Source organism: Eschscholzia californica, unplaced genomic scaffold, assembly GCF_041429995.1.
Source record: "Eschscholzia californica isolate CP2 unplaced genomic scaffold, dmEscCali1.0.p SCAF_6, whole genome shotgun sequence".
In the NCBI taxonomy this organism is placed as follows: domain Eukaryota; kingdom Viridiplantae; phylum Streptophyta; class Magnoliopsida; order Ranunculales; family Papaveraceae; genus Eschscholzia; species Eschscholzia californica.
In genome coordinates this window covers 38905562-38924583 of record NW_028238483.1, presented here as the reverse complement: position 1 = coordinate 38924583, position 19022 = coordinate 38905562, and the positions used below count along the sequence as shown (strand labels likewise).

Sequence of the window (19022 nt, the reverse complement as noted above, 5' to 3'; positions counted from 1 at the left end):
GAACTTTTGTAGACTCCTGATTGATGGGGGAGTTTCAAGAATTGGGTATTGCTATCTATTAATGGAGAACCAAAGTAAAAATTAAAGAAAGAGAAGAACGATGTCGCAAACGAAGTAAAGGGTACAAGAAAAATTAAGAAAGGTGGTATTACTTGTTAACATTAAACGTACTTATCCTGATACGAGAAAATACTCTACACCGTATATTAGGGACTTCTTAACTCGAGTGATATGCGAGAGCCGAGAGGACTTGGTTCCAATTGAATTGAAAACAAGTTTAGAGTACTGAGTATAAGAGAGAAAGCTCAATAATGTGTTTCATGGAGCACATGGGACAGATATTATGTCCATAAATCCATTGGATAGTGGGTCAGCTATAAGGCTCCTATTTCATCAAATGTTTGAAGGGACATGAGAGTTATAGTTTCATCTGACGGAGTTTCTTGTTCCTTCCACGTGGAGTGTCATTTTAATTACTTGTATAATTACTAATTAGACTGATCTTAACGAATTTAAATTGATCACTAAATAGTAGTCTACTACTCTATGTGCCGATGGGTCATCCTTATGTTCTCTTTCAATCCATCCAAAATCATTGGCATCGTCGTTTTTCTGTTATAACATTTACAATAATGAGTTCGTGAAATTATGTCTATTTTTGTAGCAATCCAAACGAATATGGTGTTAATTTGATCGGCCCATGCACCTACTTTACACCTCCTTCACCTCGGAACATGGATAACTAAGTTGGGCTAATGTTTCAAATCGTGCTTGGCCCAATGCTCAGACACCTTTTCAAGCTTGTGTCGGCCCTCAAATGGCGTTTAACACTGCAGTTAGACCACACTTTAGATTCACGTCTACGGATCTCAACGGACTCGGGTGAACGCGAAGGATCGGCTTTCCGAACTTAGCTGGAAAGCATAAGACGAAAAAGCCCTTTCTTTAGCGCTCAAATGGGAATAATTTGGTGCCGGATGCATATACTCTTTTAACGAAGATCCTTCCCACCAATGAGGTGTTTACGTAGAACTCTCGATTTCCCCTTTTCCTTTCCTTCACCGCAAGAATACTGACCCTTTCTATTTCTATTCTATAAACCCTAAAAAGAATCGAATCTTCTCATTAGAAACCCTAATTCAATCGCTAGAAGACTCAGAACCCCTAATTAGATCTTGGGTAATAGAACCAGAAACAATTAGCAATGGGGGATTCGAGAAAGGGTCAAAACGATGATGATTATTCAAAGCTCTATAACCCTTACAAAGATCTTCAAGTCCCTGCCCAGACCCTTTACAAACTTCCCACTTCACCTGAATTTCTCTTTCAAGAAGAATCAGTAGCTTTACGGAGATCTTGGGGTGAAAATTTGACGTATTATACCGGTTGTGGTTATCTCTCTGGAGCTGTTTTTGGAGCTGGAAAAGGGTTAATCGAAGGCGTTAAAGCTTCAGAACCAGGTAATGTTTCAAAATAAGTAATTTTTTCAGAAATTTTTAGGGCAAACGCGTACCAATCTTGTTTAGTGAATCAATTAATCTCAATGTGCATCAATGAATCTTGTTCATTTGGTGAACACTTCAAGTTCCAATTTGGGGATTTTCGTGATGTTGCTTTGACAAGAAAAGTTCACATTTTTATGCCTAAACCTGAACTCTTTTACTATTACTACTGAGATTGAATCATTACTTTACGAGTTAAACACTTTTAAGTTTGAATTTGGGATTTCTCATGATGTGGTAACTTAAATTTAGGTTAAGTACTGGCAATGAAGTATTATCTGAAATTTTGAATTTGATTTGATAATTGATATAGGTGATACATTGAAGCTTAAAGTTAATCGGATCCTCAATGCATCGGGACATTCCGGAAGGAAAATTGGGAATCGGATTGGTGTTATTGGGTTGATGTATGCTGGATTAGAAAGTGGGCTACTTGCAGCTAGAGACAGTGATGATGTTATTAACAGTGTGTTGGCTGGGCTTGGAACTGGAGCTTTGTTTAAAGCTGCATCAGGACCGAGATCTGCCGCTGTGGCTGGTGCCATTGGAGGACTAGTTGTTGGAGCTGCAGTTGCTGGAAAGCAAGTGGTTAAGAGATACATTCCAATCTAGGGGTTGGTCTTCTTTCTCTTCAAAAGTTAATTGAGGTTGCTTTTCTGTTTTACTTGATTGGTATCCGATAAGAAAAATCAAAGCCTACAATTTTGTTCTTTTTCTTTCATATTGTAATTGGTGCAGTGCTTACATTTATGAATAATGAAGTGGGAAGAACATCGATTCTGTTTATGTTGAGGGTCTTATTTTTGGCATGGTAATGTGGATAGCCATGATGAACGAAATCAAAACATTTTTTTTCTCTCATTTCATTGGAGTTTGGGTAAATACTGAATGGAACGGTTGATGTTGATGACTGCAAGGAATGAATCAACTTTTGACACGGTTTTGATTTTGATGTTACGGATGCCATTGAAGTTTATCTTGCCTTGATAGTTTGCATTTAGCGTTCAGTCTGTTAAATACGTTGGGATCTTCTGTGTGTTTTGGTTCATCCCTTTCAGAAAGTTTTTCTTTTTTGATATATACAGGAAGAACTCCATAGGGAGGAGCCATGACTGTCTGATATACGATGGGTTGCATTAAGCTTATAGAATAGTTGAACAAATAGGGTTTGTCTGTTCCCAATAACTAGTTCTTGTAGTGTTTGCTTTCTTCTTGTTCCCTGAGTTTATCATCTCAGTCTGATTTATCTGAATCTTATTCGTATAAGTCTGGCTTGTTTAACTAACCCAGCTGAATAACAGCTGCTTCAGAGTATTTTATGTCATTTCAGTATCTTCATCCAGACTTATTTTATGTCGGACCCGGATCAGATTGAGTGAGCCATTTAGACGAGTTGTGTGCAGGATCAAGAAATTCCAAAACAGAAAAACAAATATTATGAAATTTGACTCGAGCCATCAAGAACTCTGAGTCCGGGTTTCAAATTTGAACTCGTACAAAAAACAAATGGGTTCCATCTTCAGTTCTATATTTGTGTTAATCAGGAGAATGATTATTGAAATTGTAGATGTGTATTTAGCGCTTGATTCTTTAAATCCTTTAATGGTAATCTAAAACTTTGGTTCCATGGAAAGTATGATTCTAATAATAGTCTTTGCTCCGTGATGAGTTATGTAATCAGAACTCTGCTCCTGCTCTCATTTGCTGAAGTTACTGCATAGGTAGGATGAATAGAAGGGTCTTCTTAGTGTGGGTTCCTGATATCTACCAAATAGATTGAAGTCGCTTGGATTCTTTCGCCTGGCTCATTAATTGGTGACTAACGAGTAGTCTAAGCGGGGTCTACTCACCCTTTTATTCTTTTTGTAGAACGATTTGTTCTTCTTATGTAATCGTCTCAGTCTATTGGCTCCTAGCATTTAGTCGAGTTAATTTTTGAGTCAAGCTGTTCATTTTGTGCATCCAACAAGAAAGCAGTATTCAGCCTAACCAATATGAACTCATAGTTTTTGGGTTTGATTATTGATTGACAAATAGGCCAAAGAAAACTTTGGAAAAATAGTCTTTATAGTATTTTCTTAGAAGGTTTTCTTTTTTCTTCACCCGACATAGAACATATATACATTCTATCCCTTTGAAGGGAGAATGTTAGAAATGGATGAAATTTGTAGAGGATGGAATAGACAGTAAGTTCGAAGAAGGAAAAAGTTTTTTTTTTTTTTTTTCCCCAAAAAAAATGCCAAAATGGCATACGTCGATTAGCATTATCCAAGTCACATTGATATTTAACGAATTCTATAACATTAGACAGAATCAATCAACTGAAAGTGTCCCTAAGCAAGCTCTATCCACAATATATCGGTCTTATCCAAACCCCTTAACAGAAATTGCAAAATTGTACCGATGAGGATCTTTTACATGAGATATAATCTTAGCTAACTTTGATGTGTTAGATATATCACGAAATGAAATAGAAGCAATATGCCAATATCTTCAATCTAATATAATGCTAATTCAACTTGTGTTGCAAGGAAATCCATGACCATCTGTGGTAGATCCAATACCATCTACTGTAGATCAGTAGATGAAGGAAAGGCCTTAGCAGCTCTGCAAACTCTTTCTTTTGCTTAAGCCTATGAAATTATAAAATTTATGTCGTAGCAGCTTTATTTTGCTTAGGCGAATGAAGCTACAAAACTTATTTTATAGGGTGACTTATGAAATATTATCTCCAACTTGACGGGGAAGCGTTCTCCAAGGCAGTTGACAACACAAAAATAGCTAAAGTAGATCAATTAAATCTTTTGATTTTTTGAAGTTTAAACATATAAATATAGTCCAACCAAATACCAAAACAGATTTTCAACAAAAAAAAGAAAAGAAAAAAAAGACCAAAACAGATGAATTAGCAAAACTTCAACCAAAAGACAAGATGAACATGGTCGACTTTCCCTTTGGTCAAACTCCATTGACTTAAGTCAAGGGTGTGTACCTCTATTCGCTCTACTGTTTGGTCGACTAAAATGAAGGAAAACTAATTTCTCACGGTAGAATGTAATGCCACCATCAATGTAAAAAGATTTAGTGCCAATTACTGAAAATCTCACATCTTCATAATACACATTACTGAAACACCCACCTTTTTGGTGATTTCCGTCAGATTAAACCGAGTGGTGCCGTTAGTAATGTGGAGTGACCGAAATGCCCATTGGTTAAACAAGCTCAGCCTTTCTGAAACCAAAAAACTGGCGCCTTCGAGCAAAAACGTGGGGCGCAAATAACCCACTCTATCTTCTCCATCCCAGCCCCAAACGAATCCAGCTTTTGCTGGTTGTTCAAACCGAGTTTGAAACTCGAAAAGGTGGGGGCTTTCAGAGGTTTGAATCTCGGTGGATAATCAAGTTAAGGTTACTCAAGTTTGAATCTCGAAGGTGCTCTCTCTATCATCTCCATCCCAGCAAAAAACGAGCAGCAATACCAATTATTCAAACCGAGTTTGAATCTCGAAGGTGCTCTCTCCATCTCTCTTGTAATCGACAGGTGCTCTCTCTCTCTCTCTCTGACTCTCTCTCTTGTAATCCATTCAAACTACTCAAACCTCCTGAAATTGATGTGTATTATGAGCTAGGGTAAAGCAATTAGTTTGAAATTGACGAGAAATTGAAATTAGGGTTTAATTTTTTTGAACTAGGGATTAATTAGGGTTATCAAACTTGATGTGAACACAAACCAACTGAAATTAGGGTTTATGCAAAATTCACATAAAGTTTGCGAAATTGAAATTAGGGTTTTTTGGTGGGAAATTTGTTGGTATCCGTGTACCGTTTTTTGGTGGGATCTTGTAATATATCTTTGCCTTGTTACTGTGAATTAGATAGATAGCCTTACGCAAACGTAATACCGAACATATGTCGCTTGTTTAATTGAGCTTGAAAAACTTATCGATGTTGCTTGGTATAAGGTGAAAATGTAACTGCGGCCATCATTTTGTACGTGTTACTATTAGATATATACCCAATAATCTTTTCCGAGGACAAGACTTTTGAGTTTAATTGGGATTTTTTAGGGATGACTTATTGCCTGTAGATCTCTATGTCTGGTCCTCTGGTTATTACATTTCATACGAGTGTTATAGAACATAGACTAAGAAAGCCTTCTTACTGATAAATAAAAAATGAAAATGGAGGTTCTAGTTACCAACCAAGAGTTAGATGGTTGTAGATGGCAACTATACTGTATTACTCGTATATTCGTGCCATTTTATCTGCAAATTGTAGCTACTTTATCACATTATACCTTTACAAAGTAATGAGTCAAATGGAACCAACCAGTTTGGCATCTGCAGGAAAAACGAAGCACTTTATTTTGGAGGTTATGAATCTTCATCTTTGTTTTTCGTCCTTCCCGTTTCATTCATACTTTTCTATTTAAACAGCGAAAACCAACTATTTCTTCCTTCCTGTTCAATGTAATGGAAACTTCATCTTTGTATGCTAAATTACTGTCTGACCTATTATAGTGATTAGTTTTCATGTTTAAGTTCTTCTAGCAGTTGTCTTCTAAACCCTATTAAAGCTACACACATATTGGAGTAACTAAGTCAAGATGTGATATGCTCTTATATTGGTGTCAACCCGGCTTGCTGGGCCGGTGTAAACTAGGCTCATGGGCCAGCGCAATCGGCAATCAGGCTCATAAGAACATTTTGTAGTCTTAGTAAGAGGAGGAAAGGTTAATGGTTTTTGAAGCTTTTTGAACAAGGGCAATGGCTACCCTCTAATTCACTAATCCTAGCTAGGGTTGGACCAAGTCTCTCTCTCTCTCTCTCTCTCTCATGTGATTGACAGGCATGTGTGTATCCTTAATGTTATTACTTTTTTTATTTAGGATATAGTTTAGATGCAAGAAATTTTATATATATTTAGTATATGATATTATTGTGGGGTTGATAGAATATGGACTAATTGAATATTTGTACTCATTCTACGTAATTTCGAAATATAGATGATGTGTGACCTCATTTCACCTAATTGGTCTTATTTTATATAGTAATCAATATTTTTTTTTACCTTATTCCTTTGGTAGTGTAGTGGTTGAATTGTCATTTTCAAACATATACAACAATAGGGCGAAGTCGTAAGTAACAAGTTCATGTATTAATGAAATCACTAAGACAACGACAAACTAGTAAATGATCAAATTTTGTAGCAACTTGATATTCGAGTTATCAGATGTCTATGCATCAACCAATCAACAACATTTTTACAATACAAACTTATTTTCGAGTGGTCAAATGTGTCACAAGTCACCCGTTACCAACCCTAGATCTCTAGAAAACAAAACTACTTGATTTCGAGCGATCATATGTCTTTGAATCAACCAATTACCCGATTATAAAATTGAGAGGAGATTATATAGGCAATAATTTTTTTTTGATTGTCAGTGTGCCTCGAGCTCTTGACTTATAAGGGGAAAAGATTAACCCCCTTTTAAGTCAAAAGGTGGTCAAACTTGGGTTTAATAGTAAAACTTGTTGATGGAAGGGGTGAAGTTTGTAGGGTGGTTTCAAACTTGGGTTTAAATAGAAAATAATTGCATAAAAACGGTCAAAAACAGTCAAAAGGTGAGGGTTTTAGTAAGTGTATTATAAAAAGGTGGGGGATTTAGTAAGAGGGCAAGCCTGTTTAGAAAAGGTGGGGGTTTCAGTAAGTGTATTATGAAAAGGTGGGGTTTTAGTAAGTGTATTATGAAAAGGTGGGGGTTTTAGTAAGAGGGCAAGAAAGTAATATTGAAAAATGAAAAGTTAAATCTGACGGAAATTCCAAAAAGGTGGGGATTTCAGTAATTATAAATAAAAGGTGGGGTTTCAGTAATGTGTATTATGAAAAGGTGGGGGTTTCAGTAAGTGCCCCCTCGCGCAGTTCTTCTCTCTCTCTCTCTCGCCCCATTTACACTCTTTCTCTCTCTACTCTCTCTAACTTCGTCTGTGTGTTCTTTCTTCTGCCCTATCTCACCATCTGTAGAGGATTCAAAGCGATCGTCTTCGTCAAGACCTAAGTTGGATCGGATTTATCGATTGCTTCTCGAGCTTCCTTTCGTGAAATTTTGATTCAGATTTATGTAAAAGTTATTAGATTTTTGTATTGAGACCGGTAATGGCGGATTCAATTCAAGTACTTTATGAAACAAGGAATCACGCAAAGGGGGGTTTTACTTCTAATTATCCTCCTCTTCAGGTTTGAATTACTCCTCAATTTCAATCCTAAAACGTAAAATGCTAGTTCAGGTTTCTAGCTTCTTTAACGTAAAATCGTTTCTGATTCATTAATTTGTTTTGAGAAGGATACTCATTAATTAGTTCTGTAACTTGAAAATTTTCAGCAAGATGAAGGTGCAAAAGGGGGTTTTCTTTCCTACCTCTCCCTTTCAGGTAATTTCTTCTCACTCTTTATACTTTGAAAAGTTTGGAACTAGTTAAATACTAGGTTAAAACATGGGTATATCTTGAAATTGAAGTTTTTGTATGATCATGGTTGAAGTAGGCATTGCTTATTTATGAAAAAAGAGTATGTTGTTTAGTGGTTGATAAACACTTCATTAATTTAAAAGGAAAATTACTTAGTTCTCACTGTTGGGTAACTTGTTGATAAACATTCTTGATTTTTTAATTGTTCTTTTGGTTTCGATTATCTCTCTTTTATGGAATGCAGCTGTAAAACAGCTTAAAGAGAAATGGGGTGAGAGTAGAAACCCAAAACGATTCAAGAAGTGGACGTCCCTATATGTCTCTCCAAGTGGTGAGCATGTTGCTGTAGCTTCTGGAAATAAAATTACGATCTTAAGGAAAGACGATGACTACGAGAAGCCATGTGGTGTTTTTATTGGTAAGGCTTACCTCAAATGACTTCATCGAGAACTGTTAATAGGTTAAATGACATTTTCTCATTTCTCACCCTCGTTAGAGTATAGGTCTCAATGTGTCATTCATTGATATCTTTTGAACTCAATGTGAATAATAATATGTATGGTAGAGATTTTAGAATGGAACTTAGGTTGTTTATTTCAAGGTATCTGGAGCCAGAAGTCATTAGTAGAACATTTGACTTTCCTTTAGAGCTGCTATCTAGGTTGCCCTTCGGAAATTACTTAAGTTGGCAACCATCAATAGGAAAAAGAGCAAATTTTACCTTCATTTTGCACTAAAGTGGTTTAACTTCAATTCCTCATTTGCTTGCATTATGAGACATTTCTATTGTCATTCCATGTCCTATCTTGTTTGAGGTATCATTACGTCAGCTCATAAGAATGCTAAAGCCTAAATGTGACTAGTGGTAAACCTTTATACTTGGTGACTGTGTTGACGACATTGATAATCCTGCCTAAATCACTCTGAGACTGTATTTGTGCATTTGAACAAAAGAAAAATTCCTTACTCGTAATTCCTGGCATTCAGGTCAGACCAGGAATTGTACATTTACACATGGAGCTTGGTCAGATTATCATCAAGTTCTTGGAGTTATTGATGAAACTGATACAATTTATTTCATTAAAGCAAATGGAGAAGAGATAACACAAATTACGAAGAAGCAGTTGAAAGTGACTGTACCTATCATAGGACTGATTGTGCTGGGTGATCCAGAGGACAAAACTTCTTGCTTGTAAGTATTCATTTCATAGTTCCATGTGCATCCACCAACCAGACCTAAAAGTAATAGTCGCATAGATATGAAAACCCCTTGCAATGAAACCCTTGAAGCATAATCTCTGAAGTTCTCCACTCCATTGAGATTTAAATTGTGTGTTTTTTATTAATCTGAACCGAATTATATTATGAGTAAATTAGATGTTTAACATAAGATTTTGTTTAAGATCTCGAAAGAAATCTTTGTTTACAAAAAAGCTTGAATTTAATTATGAATACTTTTAACATGAGGTTATGATCAAGAGAAAGATAATCTGAGATCATGTTGTCGTTGTGTGTCTCTGTATTTCAAATTTTTACAGTTGCACTTTTAGCGTGATTACATCAGATGGCCTGATTCATCACGTTGAGGTCGGTCGAGAGCCAAGTGCATCAATCTCCTCTATAAACACTTCAAATAAGCGTCTGACTCTAAAGAATCAACTCTCCCAGGGTGTATCATGCCTAGACTACCATCCAGGACATTCTTTGCTAGTTGTAGTTGGTAGTCCTATTAACATAAAAGGGAACTCTAAAGATGGATCAGGTATGGATACATGTTTTTTAACATTTTTTTCTCTAGTTCCAAATAATTCTTTGTCGGGGGGTAGTTTTGGTATAACTTCACTCTTATCACATTCAACTATTCAAGCTCTTTGGGAGTAGAAAAGAATGTGCTTCCAATTTTGTTCTGATATGATAATGCTTTTAAATCACTTCGGTTCTCTTTCTCTTTCAGGACTGTATTGCATTTCTTTATGGCGTAAAACTAGCAACTTGGATCTAGAACCAGTGGTTTCTAGTCCTCACTGTGAAGGCCTAATTAACATTCCTAAAGGTTACGAAGGTCCAGTGACAACTCCGAAGGTGGTGGTCTCACCTCAAAGCAAGTACATTGCTGTTCTAGATTTGACTGGAAAGTTGGATGTTTTCAAAGTGGATGATGAAAAGTCTTCTCTTTCTGTTATTGCTTTCGACGGAAGAAGAAATTGCTTGAATGCTATTGCAGATTTCACTTGGTGGTCTGACCGTATCCTTCTTCTCGCAAAAATGTCTGGTGTTGTAACAATGCTTGACGTTCTTTCTGATAATAAACTTTTGGAAAATGATCTCGCGTTTTCAATGCCTGTCCTAGAAAGAGGTCAGCAGTGCCAAGGATGTATTTTCCTTGTAGAGTGCTTATCAGCTGAGGAAACAGATTCACATATTCCAGCTGTTGAAAGAGGGAAATCAGAGGATGGGGATAGTAAGGGCATCGATTACAGGTTAAATCAGTTAGATGTTGGTAAATTGAATTGGAGTTTGATATCATTTTCAGAGAAATCCGTCTCAGAAATGTATAGTAGTTTAATCAGCAATCAACAATATGAGGCTGCCATGGACTTCGCTAATCGTCATGGGCTGGACAGAGATGATGTCTTGAAATCGCAGTGGTTACATTCTAATCAAGGAACAAAGGAGATAAATATAATTTTATCAAGTATCAAGGATCAGGATTTTGTATTGTCAGAATGTTTAGAAAAGATAGGGCCAACAGAAGAAGCTGCAAAATCCTTACTTTCGTATGGGCTTCGTGTCACAGACAAGTACAGATTTTCGGAATTAGAGGACAGTGAACCTGGCAAATGTTGGGATTTCCGAATGGGCAGGCTTCAGCTATTGCAATTTAAAGACAGGTTGGAGACATTTATCGGGATAAACATGGGCAGGTATATCACCTTTCTCATTCAGATCCTTGAAAACTAAACAGAGATTGTTACTCTAACTTATCTAGGCACTCCTCTAATATTATCTACTTTGGTTATTCAAGGAGTGGTTGCAACTCCTTTTTCTTTTTGCAGGTGGCAGGTTTGTAGACGTTACTTATGTGTTCTTTTATGCCATTTACTATGTTTCCTTCTTGATGTATTTCAACAATGGATTTATTTATCACTTGTCAGGGTACCTACTTATACAACTTAGTCCAGGTTCTCTGTGCAGGAGTACAACAAATTTCGTATCACACCTCTCAATGAAGCTGCTGTAGCTCTTGCTGAAAGTGGAAAAATTGGGGCCTTGAACTTACTTTTCAAGCGTCATCCATATTCCCTGTCTCCCTTCATGTTGAAAATTTTGGCTGCGATTCCTGAAACAATTCCAGTACAAACTTATGGGCAGCTTCTTCCTGGGAGATCTCCTCCCACGACAATTGTTCTAAGGGAAGAAGATTGGGTTGAATGTGAAAAAATGGTCAGTTTTATCAACAAAATGACCGCTGATGAATTTAGAAAAATCCCAGTTCAAACTGAATCCATTATGAAGCAACATATGGGACTGCAGTGGCCGTCGGCAGATGAACTATCTTTGTGGTATAAGACTAGGGCTAGAGATATTGATAGTGCTAGTGGGCAACTAGACAACTCTCTTTATTTGGTGGAATTTGCTTGCCGCAAGGGTATTTCGGAGTTGCAATCATTCAATGAGGAGATATCATATTTATATCAGCTTATTTATTCTGACGAAATTGATGAGGAAGAACACTTCACTATAAGTCTTGTATCATGGGAACAATTATCTGACTATGAAAAGTTCAAAATGATGATTAGTAGAGTCAAAGACGATAAGGTGTTAGAAAGGTTACGCGACAAAGCTATTCCCTTTATGCGAAATTGTTCCCTTTTCATGGCCTCAGCTTCTGAGGATCCGTTGATTGGAGATAGGAGGACTGAATCATTTCTGGTTAGATGGCTGAAAGAGATGGCTTCAGATAATAAATTAGACATATGCTCAACCGTTATTGAGGACGGCTGTGGCGATTTCCAAGTTGATGGCATTTTCCTGGATGAGGTTGAAGCTGTCGAGTGTGCTTTGCAGTGCATATATTTGTGCAGTCTAACAGATAGATGGAATACAATGGCATCCATTTTGTCAAAGCTTCCAAAAATTAAGGGTAGGCTATGAATATCCAGTTTTATCCAACACATAAAGCCAGATTTTTGTGGTGCCCAACAAACATAGGATACAAATCAGTTAAGTCAGGTAAATTGTAGAAACTTCTGATTTCTACTAAAAAATGAAATCTCTGCCATGACTGATGACTCCTCAGCCTCTCTTGAAGTGTTCTGGTAACACAGCATGCAATTAAATGTTTTATTAAAAAGTAACTCGAGAAGCTAATGATATCTAGGCATTTATAGACTTACGAAGTTAATATAAACTTTTCCCCATTTTAGGTTCTTTGAGATCGCTTTGGTTGGGCCAAATAATTATTTCGGGATTCCATCAATCTAAAGTAGGAATTTCTTTGTAAATAAAATTTGACGAAGGTTATATTGCAGATAACAGCATATATGCTGATAGTCTAGAGAAAAGAGTACAAATTGCTGAAGGCCACGTAGAAGTAGGGAGACTCTTGGCGTATTATCAGGTATATATCTGTCTTCTCACTTTTCAAATAAGTACTTTGTCATTGGTGGCAAGAGAGGTACAAAATTACAGTTCTTGTGTGATATTGAATCCGCTTGAGACTGGAATATCTTGTTGAATTCAAAGTTAAAAAAAATATATCTTGTTGAATTTTTGTTACTCTGGAAATAATTCCAGATTCATGGAAAATATAAGAAATTTATTTAAGTGATGAATATATTATTTAAAGTATTGTTAAAAGATAATCAACAAATAAAAGAAGGGTAAAATAGTAAAATATGCGTATAAAGCATGTTCCCAAGTTCTAGCAATTGAGATTATATTGTTAAATGTTGCTCATTTCATGTTAGAGGTGTAACTGTTGAGACTATATTTGTAATAAATTTTATTCACTTGCAGTCTAAATATCAAGAACATATAAAGTAAGAACTGAGTTTTACTTCTTGCTTAACTGCAGGTTCCAAAACCTATAACTTTTCTTCACGATGCTCATTCAGATGAAAAGGCTGTAAAACAGATTCTTCGTCTCATTCTCTCAAAATTTGGCCGTCGACAACCTGGAAGAGCGGACAATGAGTGGGCAAGCATGTGGAGAGATATGCAGCGGTTTCAGGAAAAAGCATTTCCTTTTCTAGAGACAGAGTATATGCTGATGGAATTCTGTAGAGGACTGCTAAAAGCTGGAAAATTTTCTCTTGCAAGGAACTATTTAAAAGGAACGGCTACAGTTGCTTTGGCAGCAGATAAGGCTGAAAACCTTGTCGTTCAAGCTGCACGAGAGTACTTTTTCTCAGCTTCAAGTCTTTCTAGCCCAGAGGTGAGTTGAACTATTTGCAATGTTTTTCATTTCTATGCGTGCAAGTTATCTGATGATGAATGTAGTTATCCTTCAGCTTGCTGTTTCTCCTTCCAGTTAGTTAAGCCATGTCTGAGAGTTGCTGCCTTCATATTTTTTATGGGACTTTAATTAGCTCATCCTATTATCTCCTTCAGTTATTGTTCGGAATAGTTGTATGTCAAGCTTCTGGTACTGAATTTCAAAATGTTTCCACCATATCATCCATCAGCTTCTCACATGTTATTACGTACATGCTACTAACTTTAATTTGTACTTTCACCCTATAAGATTGGTCTTCCTCCTATAAGATAGATATATTTTCTCTTTGTTCCTATCTAATCCTAAGAGAAATTTATCCTTTCTTTCAGATTTGGAAGGCAAAAGAGTGCTTAAATATCTTCCCAAATAGCAGAAATGTTAAAGCAGAAGCTGATATCATTGATGCACTCACCGTGAACCTTCCAAACCTCGGAGTGACTCTTCTTCCTGTACAATTCAGGCAAATAAAAAACCCAATGGAAATCATTAATATGGTAATTACGAGTCAAGCGAGTGCTTATCTCAACGTGGATGAACTCATTGAGGTTGCCAAACTTCTAGGGTTGAACTCCCAAGATGATATTGCAGCTGTTCAAGAAGCCGTGGCAAGAGAAGCTACAGTTGCCGGTGATCTGCAGTTGGCTTTTGATCTCTGTCTTGTTTTAGCCAAAAAAGGGCATGGGCCTATTTGGGACTTATGTGCTGCGATAGCGAGAGGCCCGTTCCTTGATAACATGGATACTAGCTCGCGCAAGGAGCTATTAGGTTTCTCTTTGTGCCACTGTGACGAGGAGTCCATTACTGAGTTGCTCCATGCATGGAAAGATCTGGACATGCAAAGTCAATGTGAGACACTTCAAAATATGTCTGGGTCATCCCCAAACTTATCTGATCAAGGTTCCTCTGCTTTCTCACTTCCAGCTCATGGTAATCAGGATATAGCAAGCGTAACCCATGGCTCAGTTGAAGTGGCAAACAATGATGATCAAGCAGTTTATCTTAAGAACGTTAAGAATGTACTTGTTAGTATAGCAAAAGATTTATCTGACAAGAATGGAACAGACTGGGAAACTCTTCTGGAAAATGGAAAAGTTCTATCTTTTGCTGCTGCAGAGCTTCCATGGATGCTTGAATTGAGCAGGAAAGAGGAGTTTAGGAAGAAGATGACCTCTGATGCAAATCCTCCTGTTAAAAAGCGATATACAACTGTTAGAACACAGGCCCTGGTGACTATTTTATCTTGGTTGGCTAGAAATGATATTGCTCCAACTGATGGCTTGGTTGCCGATCTAGCTAAGTCGATAATGGAAACTCCTGTTACTGAAGACGAAGATATCCTAGGATGCTCCGTCCTTTTAAATCTTGGAGATGCTTTTCATGGAGCACAAATAATAGAGGAGTTGCTGAAAACTAGGGAGGGATACCAGGAAATATGTAGCATTATGAACATGGGAATGTCATACAGTTCCCTGAACAACTCTGGCATCGATCGCGCTGATCCCACTAAGAGAAGGGAATTGCTATTGCAGAAGTTCCAGGAGAAGCAATCGCCACTCAGTCCAGGTATTTGTATTACAATATTGCGACCATCAGAATCTAATAATCTCTATTTTATAAATGAAGTCCTAAAGCTTTCAACGTTTTCCACCTTATCGAAGGAAAATGATAAATTTCTTCTTTCAGATATCTATATTTATATTTTTTTAATTGGAATCAGATGCGATGGGTGACAAAGTACAATCTACATTTTGGAGGGAATGGAAATCAAAATTGGAAGAACAGAAGCTTTTAACAGATCAATCAAGACAACTGGAGAATATATTGCCTGGGGTGGACACTGCACGTTTTCTGTCCCAGGATTCCAAATACATTGAGGATTCTGTTTACTCTGTGATTGATTCAGTGAAGGTCGAGAAGAAGTCTATCTTGGAGGAAGTGTTGAAGCTAGCTGACACATACGCCTTGAGTAGAACCAATGTCTCTCTCTCTCTCTCTCTCTCCCTCTCTCTCATTTTTTGATGCATTATCCCCAAATACTACACTGGATATACAAGCATTTAGAGCTATTGCTGTCTGTTAATACGCTGTTTTTTTTTCAGGTGGTGCTGCGCTTTCTTGGTTCAGTTCTTGTTTCCGAAGTCTGGGAAAATGATGATATTGTCTCCGAAATTTCAGAGCACAATGTGGAAATACTTTCTTCTGCTGCCTCACTAGTTAGTACAATTTACTCCAATGTCTACCCTGCCATTGATGGTTGTAACAAGCAGCGCCTCTCCTACGTATTCAGCATTCTCTCAGATTGCTACTTACATTTGGAAGGATCTGAGTATCCATTGTTAGATATACACTCTGAGACTGTAGATTCACATATTCCAGAGTTCGCTGAATACTATAAGATTCTTGATCAAGAATGCAAAAGGGTTTCCTTCATAAATAGCTTGAACTTCAAAAATGTTGCAGGCTTAGGTGGTTTGAACATCGAATGTTTCAATGAAGAAGTATATAGTCACATTGATGAATTTAATGTTGAAGCTTTGGCAGAAATGGTACGAACTCTCGTCAGCTTCTTTCCAGATTCAGCATCCAAGGGTATCATATCATGGCAATCTGTTTACAAACACCATATACGGAATACTTTGACAAGTTTTGTCACTGCTTATAAAACAAATATTGATTTTTCTGATCCAGAAAACTTTGAAGGATTTGTAAGTGAACTTCAGCGGATTTATAGTGTTGTTCGGAACTATATCAGATCCTTGTCACAAGAAGATGTTTTAGAAATCACGCAGCAATACTACATTACAAGCTTTCCAATTAATTGGTTGTCTGGAAATCTACCCGATGAATCAGAATGGATGAACTGCCTCATATTGCTTTTGAAATTTTGGATCAGCCTGACTAATGATGTTTATGATGCTGTTTGTTATGATAATTCTGAAGGAAAGCTCGTCAAGTTCAATGCTGAATGCCAATCAAAATGTCTCAAGGTTTTCATAGAGCTATTAACGGAGGTAAAAGTATCAGTCTATCAAGGCTGGCTCACTGTTTCACATTATATCAGAAATGTCCCTGGAGGTTTTACTGGTGGAATATTCAAACTTTGTAGAGCTATGATGCTTTCTGGTTGTGGGTTTGAAGCTATTTCTCTAGTATTCTCTGAAGTAATAGCTCATAATCTAACCAGTGCTAGTTCTGGATTAGATGGTAGTGGAGATCCAGATGGTATGATCGATCTTCCTCGTCTTTATGTAAGTATATTAGATGCAGTTTTGCTTGATTTGGTTAATGAATCTCGTGATCGTCAAAACTTGCATAATTTGCTTTGGACTCTAAGTAAATTGGATGGTAATCAAGAAGATCTGAAGATGGTTAGACATGCAGTCTGGGGAACACTAGCTACCTTCTCGGATAATATGCAGTTGAAAAATCATGTTAGGGTTTATGTTCTTGAACTTATGCAATCCATCACAGGAAGAAATCTCAAGGGTCTTCATTCTGAGCTTGTTTTCAATGTACAACCGTGGGAAGGATGGGATGAATCATTCAGTTCTGGTTCTATTAACGATTATCCCAATCAAGGTGCACCAAATCGAGCCGATTCTTCAAGCAGGTTTGCAAGTAACTTAGTTGCCCTTAAATCGACTCAACTAGCAGCAATAATTTCTCCAAGCATTGAAATCACTCCAGATGATCTAGCGACTGTTGAGTTGGCAGTGTCCTGCTTTACTAACTTATCTGCAACTGCTAATACTGATGCCCATTTCGAAGCTCTGCAGAATGTTTTAGAAGAGTGGGAAGGAATCTTCATAACTGAAAACAAAAAAGATGATAAGAATCAAGAAGATCCAGGTGAAGCTTCTGATGTTGGAAATGATAATTGGAGCGGAGATGAGTGGGACGAAGGATGGGAAAGTTTTCAGGAAGAACAACAACCGGTCGAGAAACACGAAAAGAAAGAGAAAGTCATTTCTGTCCATCCACTTCATACATGTTGGATGGAAATCAGTAAGAAACTTATTTCTCTGAACCAATTTGCAAATGTTTTCAAGATGATTGATCGATCCTCCTCCACATCTAACCTCATCTTGCTAAACGAGGAAGAAACCCGAGAATTATCTCAGGTAGCAATGAGGATAGATCACTTGATAGCTCTGAAACTAGTTCTTCTACTGCCTTACCAAGCCATTCATATACAGTGCCTAGAAGCTGTAGAAGATGAGTTAAAACAACGAGGCTCCTTCGACAGAGCAAGTTCAGATCCTGAAATTCTTACTCTCATACTATCATCGGGAATTATACCAACTATTTTCTCCAACTCCAAATATAGTACAATATTCACGTATATATGTTATTCTCTTGGTCAATTATCTTGTCTTTGTCAAGAAAGTCAGTTACCCGAGCTTAAATCTAGAGGAGCAGAAACAAGTAGAGCAGATGAAAGTGATCTGATTATTTTCAGAACTCTTTTATTCCCATCTTTTGTTTCAGAGCTTGTGAAGGCCAAACAACCAGTTTTAGCAGGATTTCTAGTTTCTCGATCGATGCATACGAATGCCTCTCTGTCTCTTATTAATGTTGCAGAGCCTAGTCTCAGAAGGTACTTGGAAGGGCAGATACGGGTGCAACAAGGTTTTGATTATCTCGATCGCGGGAAGACCGGTATGTGTCGATACTTGGGGAATACTGTTTCAGGCTTGAGAAGTAGTTTAGGAAGTTTAACTCAATCTGCTCTATCTTCCCTGTTGAGTTGATGTAAAATGAGAAGGAATTTAGGTCTTTCTTTTAGATGGAACACACACTTTTGTATTCATTGTAATTTTGATACATAATCCAAATTGAGTTGAGTTTGATAGTTTGATAGCTTAACACTTTACGAGCTCAAACCTATACTTGATTTGAATAAAAAATGACAAGTTAGTACAATCACCTTTGCAATTGCCATACTAGCTTAGTAGGTAAAGTCTGTTGTAGTTGATTACATATTGGGGTTACATTTTTTTTTGAAGAAAGGTAATATAGTATCTGTATTTCAAACCCCTCCAATGATATTTCTGTGAAAAAATGTTCATAGGACTTTCATACTATCCTCGGGCGAATTTTCACAGTGTTTATGGCGCTAGTTTCTCTCTCCTTAGAGAAAATGTCTTAGATTTCTCTCTCCTTAGAGAAAATGTCTTAGATTTGTTGAGGAAAATGAAGGGTAAAGATAAGCACCGAAGAAAAAGATTTTTTACTTTTTTTGTTGAAAGAAGGAAAGAAAAAAAGTTGATTAAGGAAGTTTTTTTACTTATAAAGATTGGCGGTCGTTGGCCGACCCATACAGCCGCCGCCGATTATTTCTTGCGACATATAAGATATAATTGATAGAGAGAAAATATATTTTAGGTGAACGATAACAAGGAGTATGTTGTTAAGATTGAGTAACGATTTAACAAAAAATGATCAGTTCTGAATTTATGAAAATTAAGGAGCTAAAACGGAAGCTGGTAAAAAGCTAGGGAATCAAAAGAAGTTACCTAAATATTTAACAGATTCGAGATGATTTTGAGTCCATTTA

At 37.0% G+C, this 19022-nt stretch overlaps 2 protein-coding genes across 3 annotated transcripts; both read left to right on the top strand.

The window, feature by feature from the left end:
• The first annotated feature begins 822 nt into the window (after positions 1 to 822).
• Positions 823 to 2363, top strand: LOC147534635 (mitochondrial import inner membrane translocase subunit TIM23-2-like). The gene is made up of 2 exons (XM_086646031.1): positions 823 to 1460; positions 1816 to 2363. Exons 1-2 carry the CDS (start codon positions 1205 to 1207, stop codon positions 2112 to 2114), a joined length of 555 nt encoding a protein of 184 aa, XP_086502157.1. The 5' UTR covers positions 823 to 1204; the 3' UTR covers positions 2115 to 2363.
• A 2458-nt stretch (positions 2364 to 4821) lies between these two features.
• Positions 4822 to 18388, top strand: LOC147534634 (neuroblastoma-amplified sequence protein). 2 transcript variants are annotated; one of them, XM_086646030.1, is made up of 13 exons: positions 4822 to 5011; positions 7526 to 7738; positions 7884 to 7932; positions 8213 to 8386; positions 8956 to 9160; positions 9507 to 9730; positions 9923 to 10892; positions 11151 to 12112; positions 12501 to 12589; positions 13046 to 13405; positions 13795 to 15028; positions 15183 to 15442; positions 15565 to 18388. In XM_086646030.1, exons 2-13 carry the CDS (start codon positions 7658 to 7660, stop codon positions 18214 to 18216), a joined length of 7260 nt encoding a protein of 2419 aa, XP_086502156.1. In that variant the 5' UTR covers positions 4822 to 5011; positions 7526 to 7657; the 3' UTR covers positions 18217 to 18388. The 2 variants fall into 2 exon arrangements, with proteins under 2 accessions (XP_086502156.1, XP_086502155.1); XM_086646029.1 differs by having other exon boundaries at positions 4822 to 5042.
• The last annotated feature ends 634 nt before the right edge of the window (positions 18389 to 19022 follow it).

Bases quoted from the DNA above. Each gene is read 5' to 3' on its own strand.
- LOC147534635 (XM_086646031.1), top strand. From the start codon at position 1,205: ATGGGGGATTCGAGAAAGGGTCAAAACGATGATGATTATTCAAAGCTC. The intron at 1,461-1,815 runs GTAATGTTTCAA...TAATTGATATAG, and splicing joins CGTTAAAGCTTCAGAACCAG to GTGATACATTGAAGCTTAAA.
- LOC147534634 (XM_086646030.1), top strand. From the start codon at position 7,658: ATGGCGGATTCAATTCAAGTACTTTATGAAACAAGGAATCACGCAAAG. The intron at 8,387-8,955 runs GTAAGGCTTACC...CCTGGCATTCAG, and splicing joins GCCATGTGGTGTTTTTATTG to GTCAGACCAGGAATTGTACA. The intron at 15,029-15,182 runs GTATTTGTATTA...AATTGGAATCAG, and splicing joins GCAATCGCCACTCAGTCCAG to ATGCGATGGGTGACAAAGTA.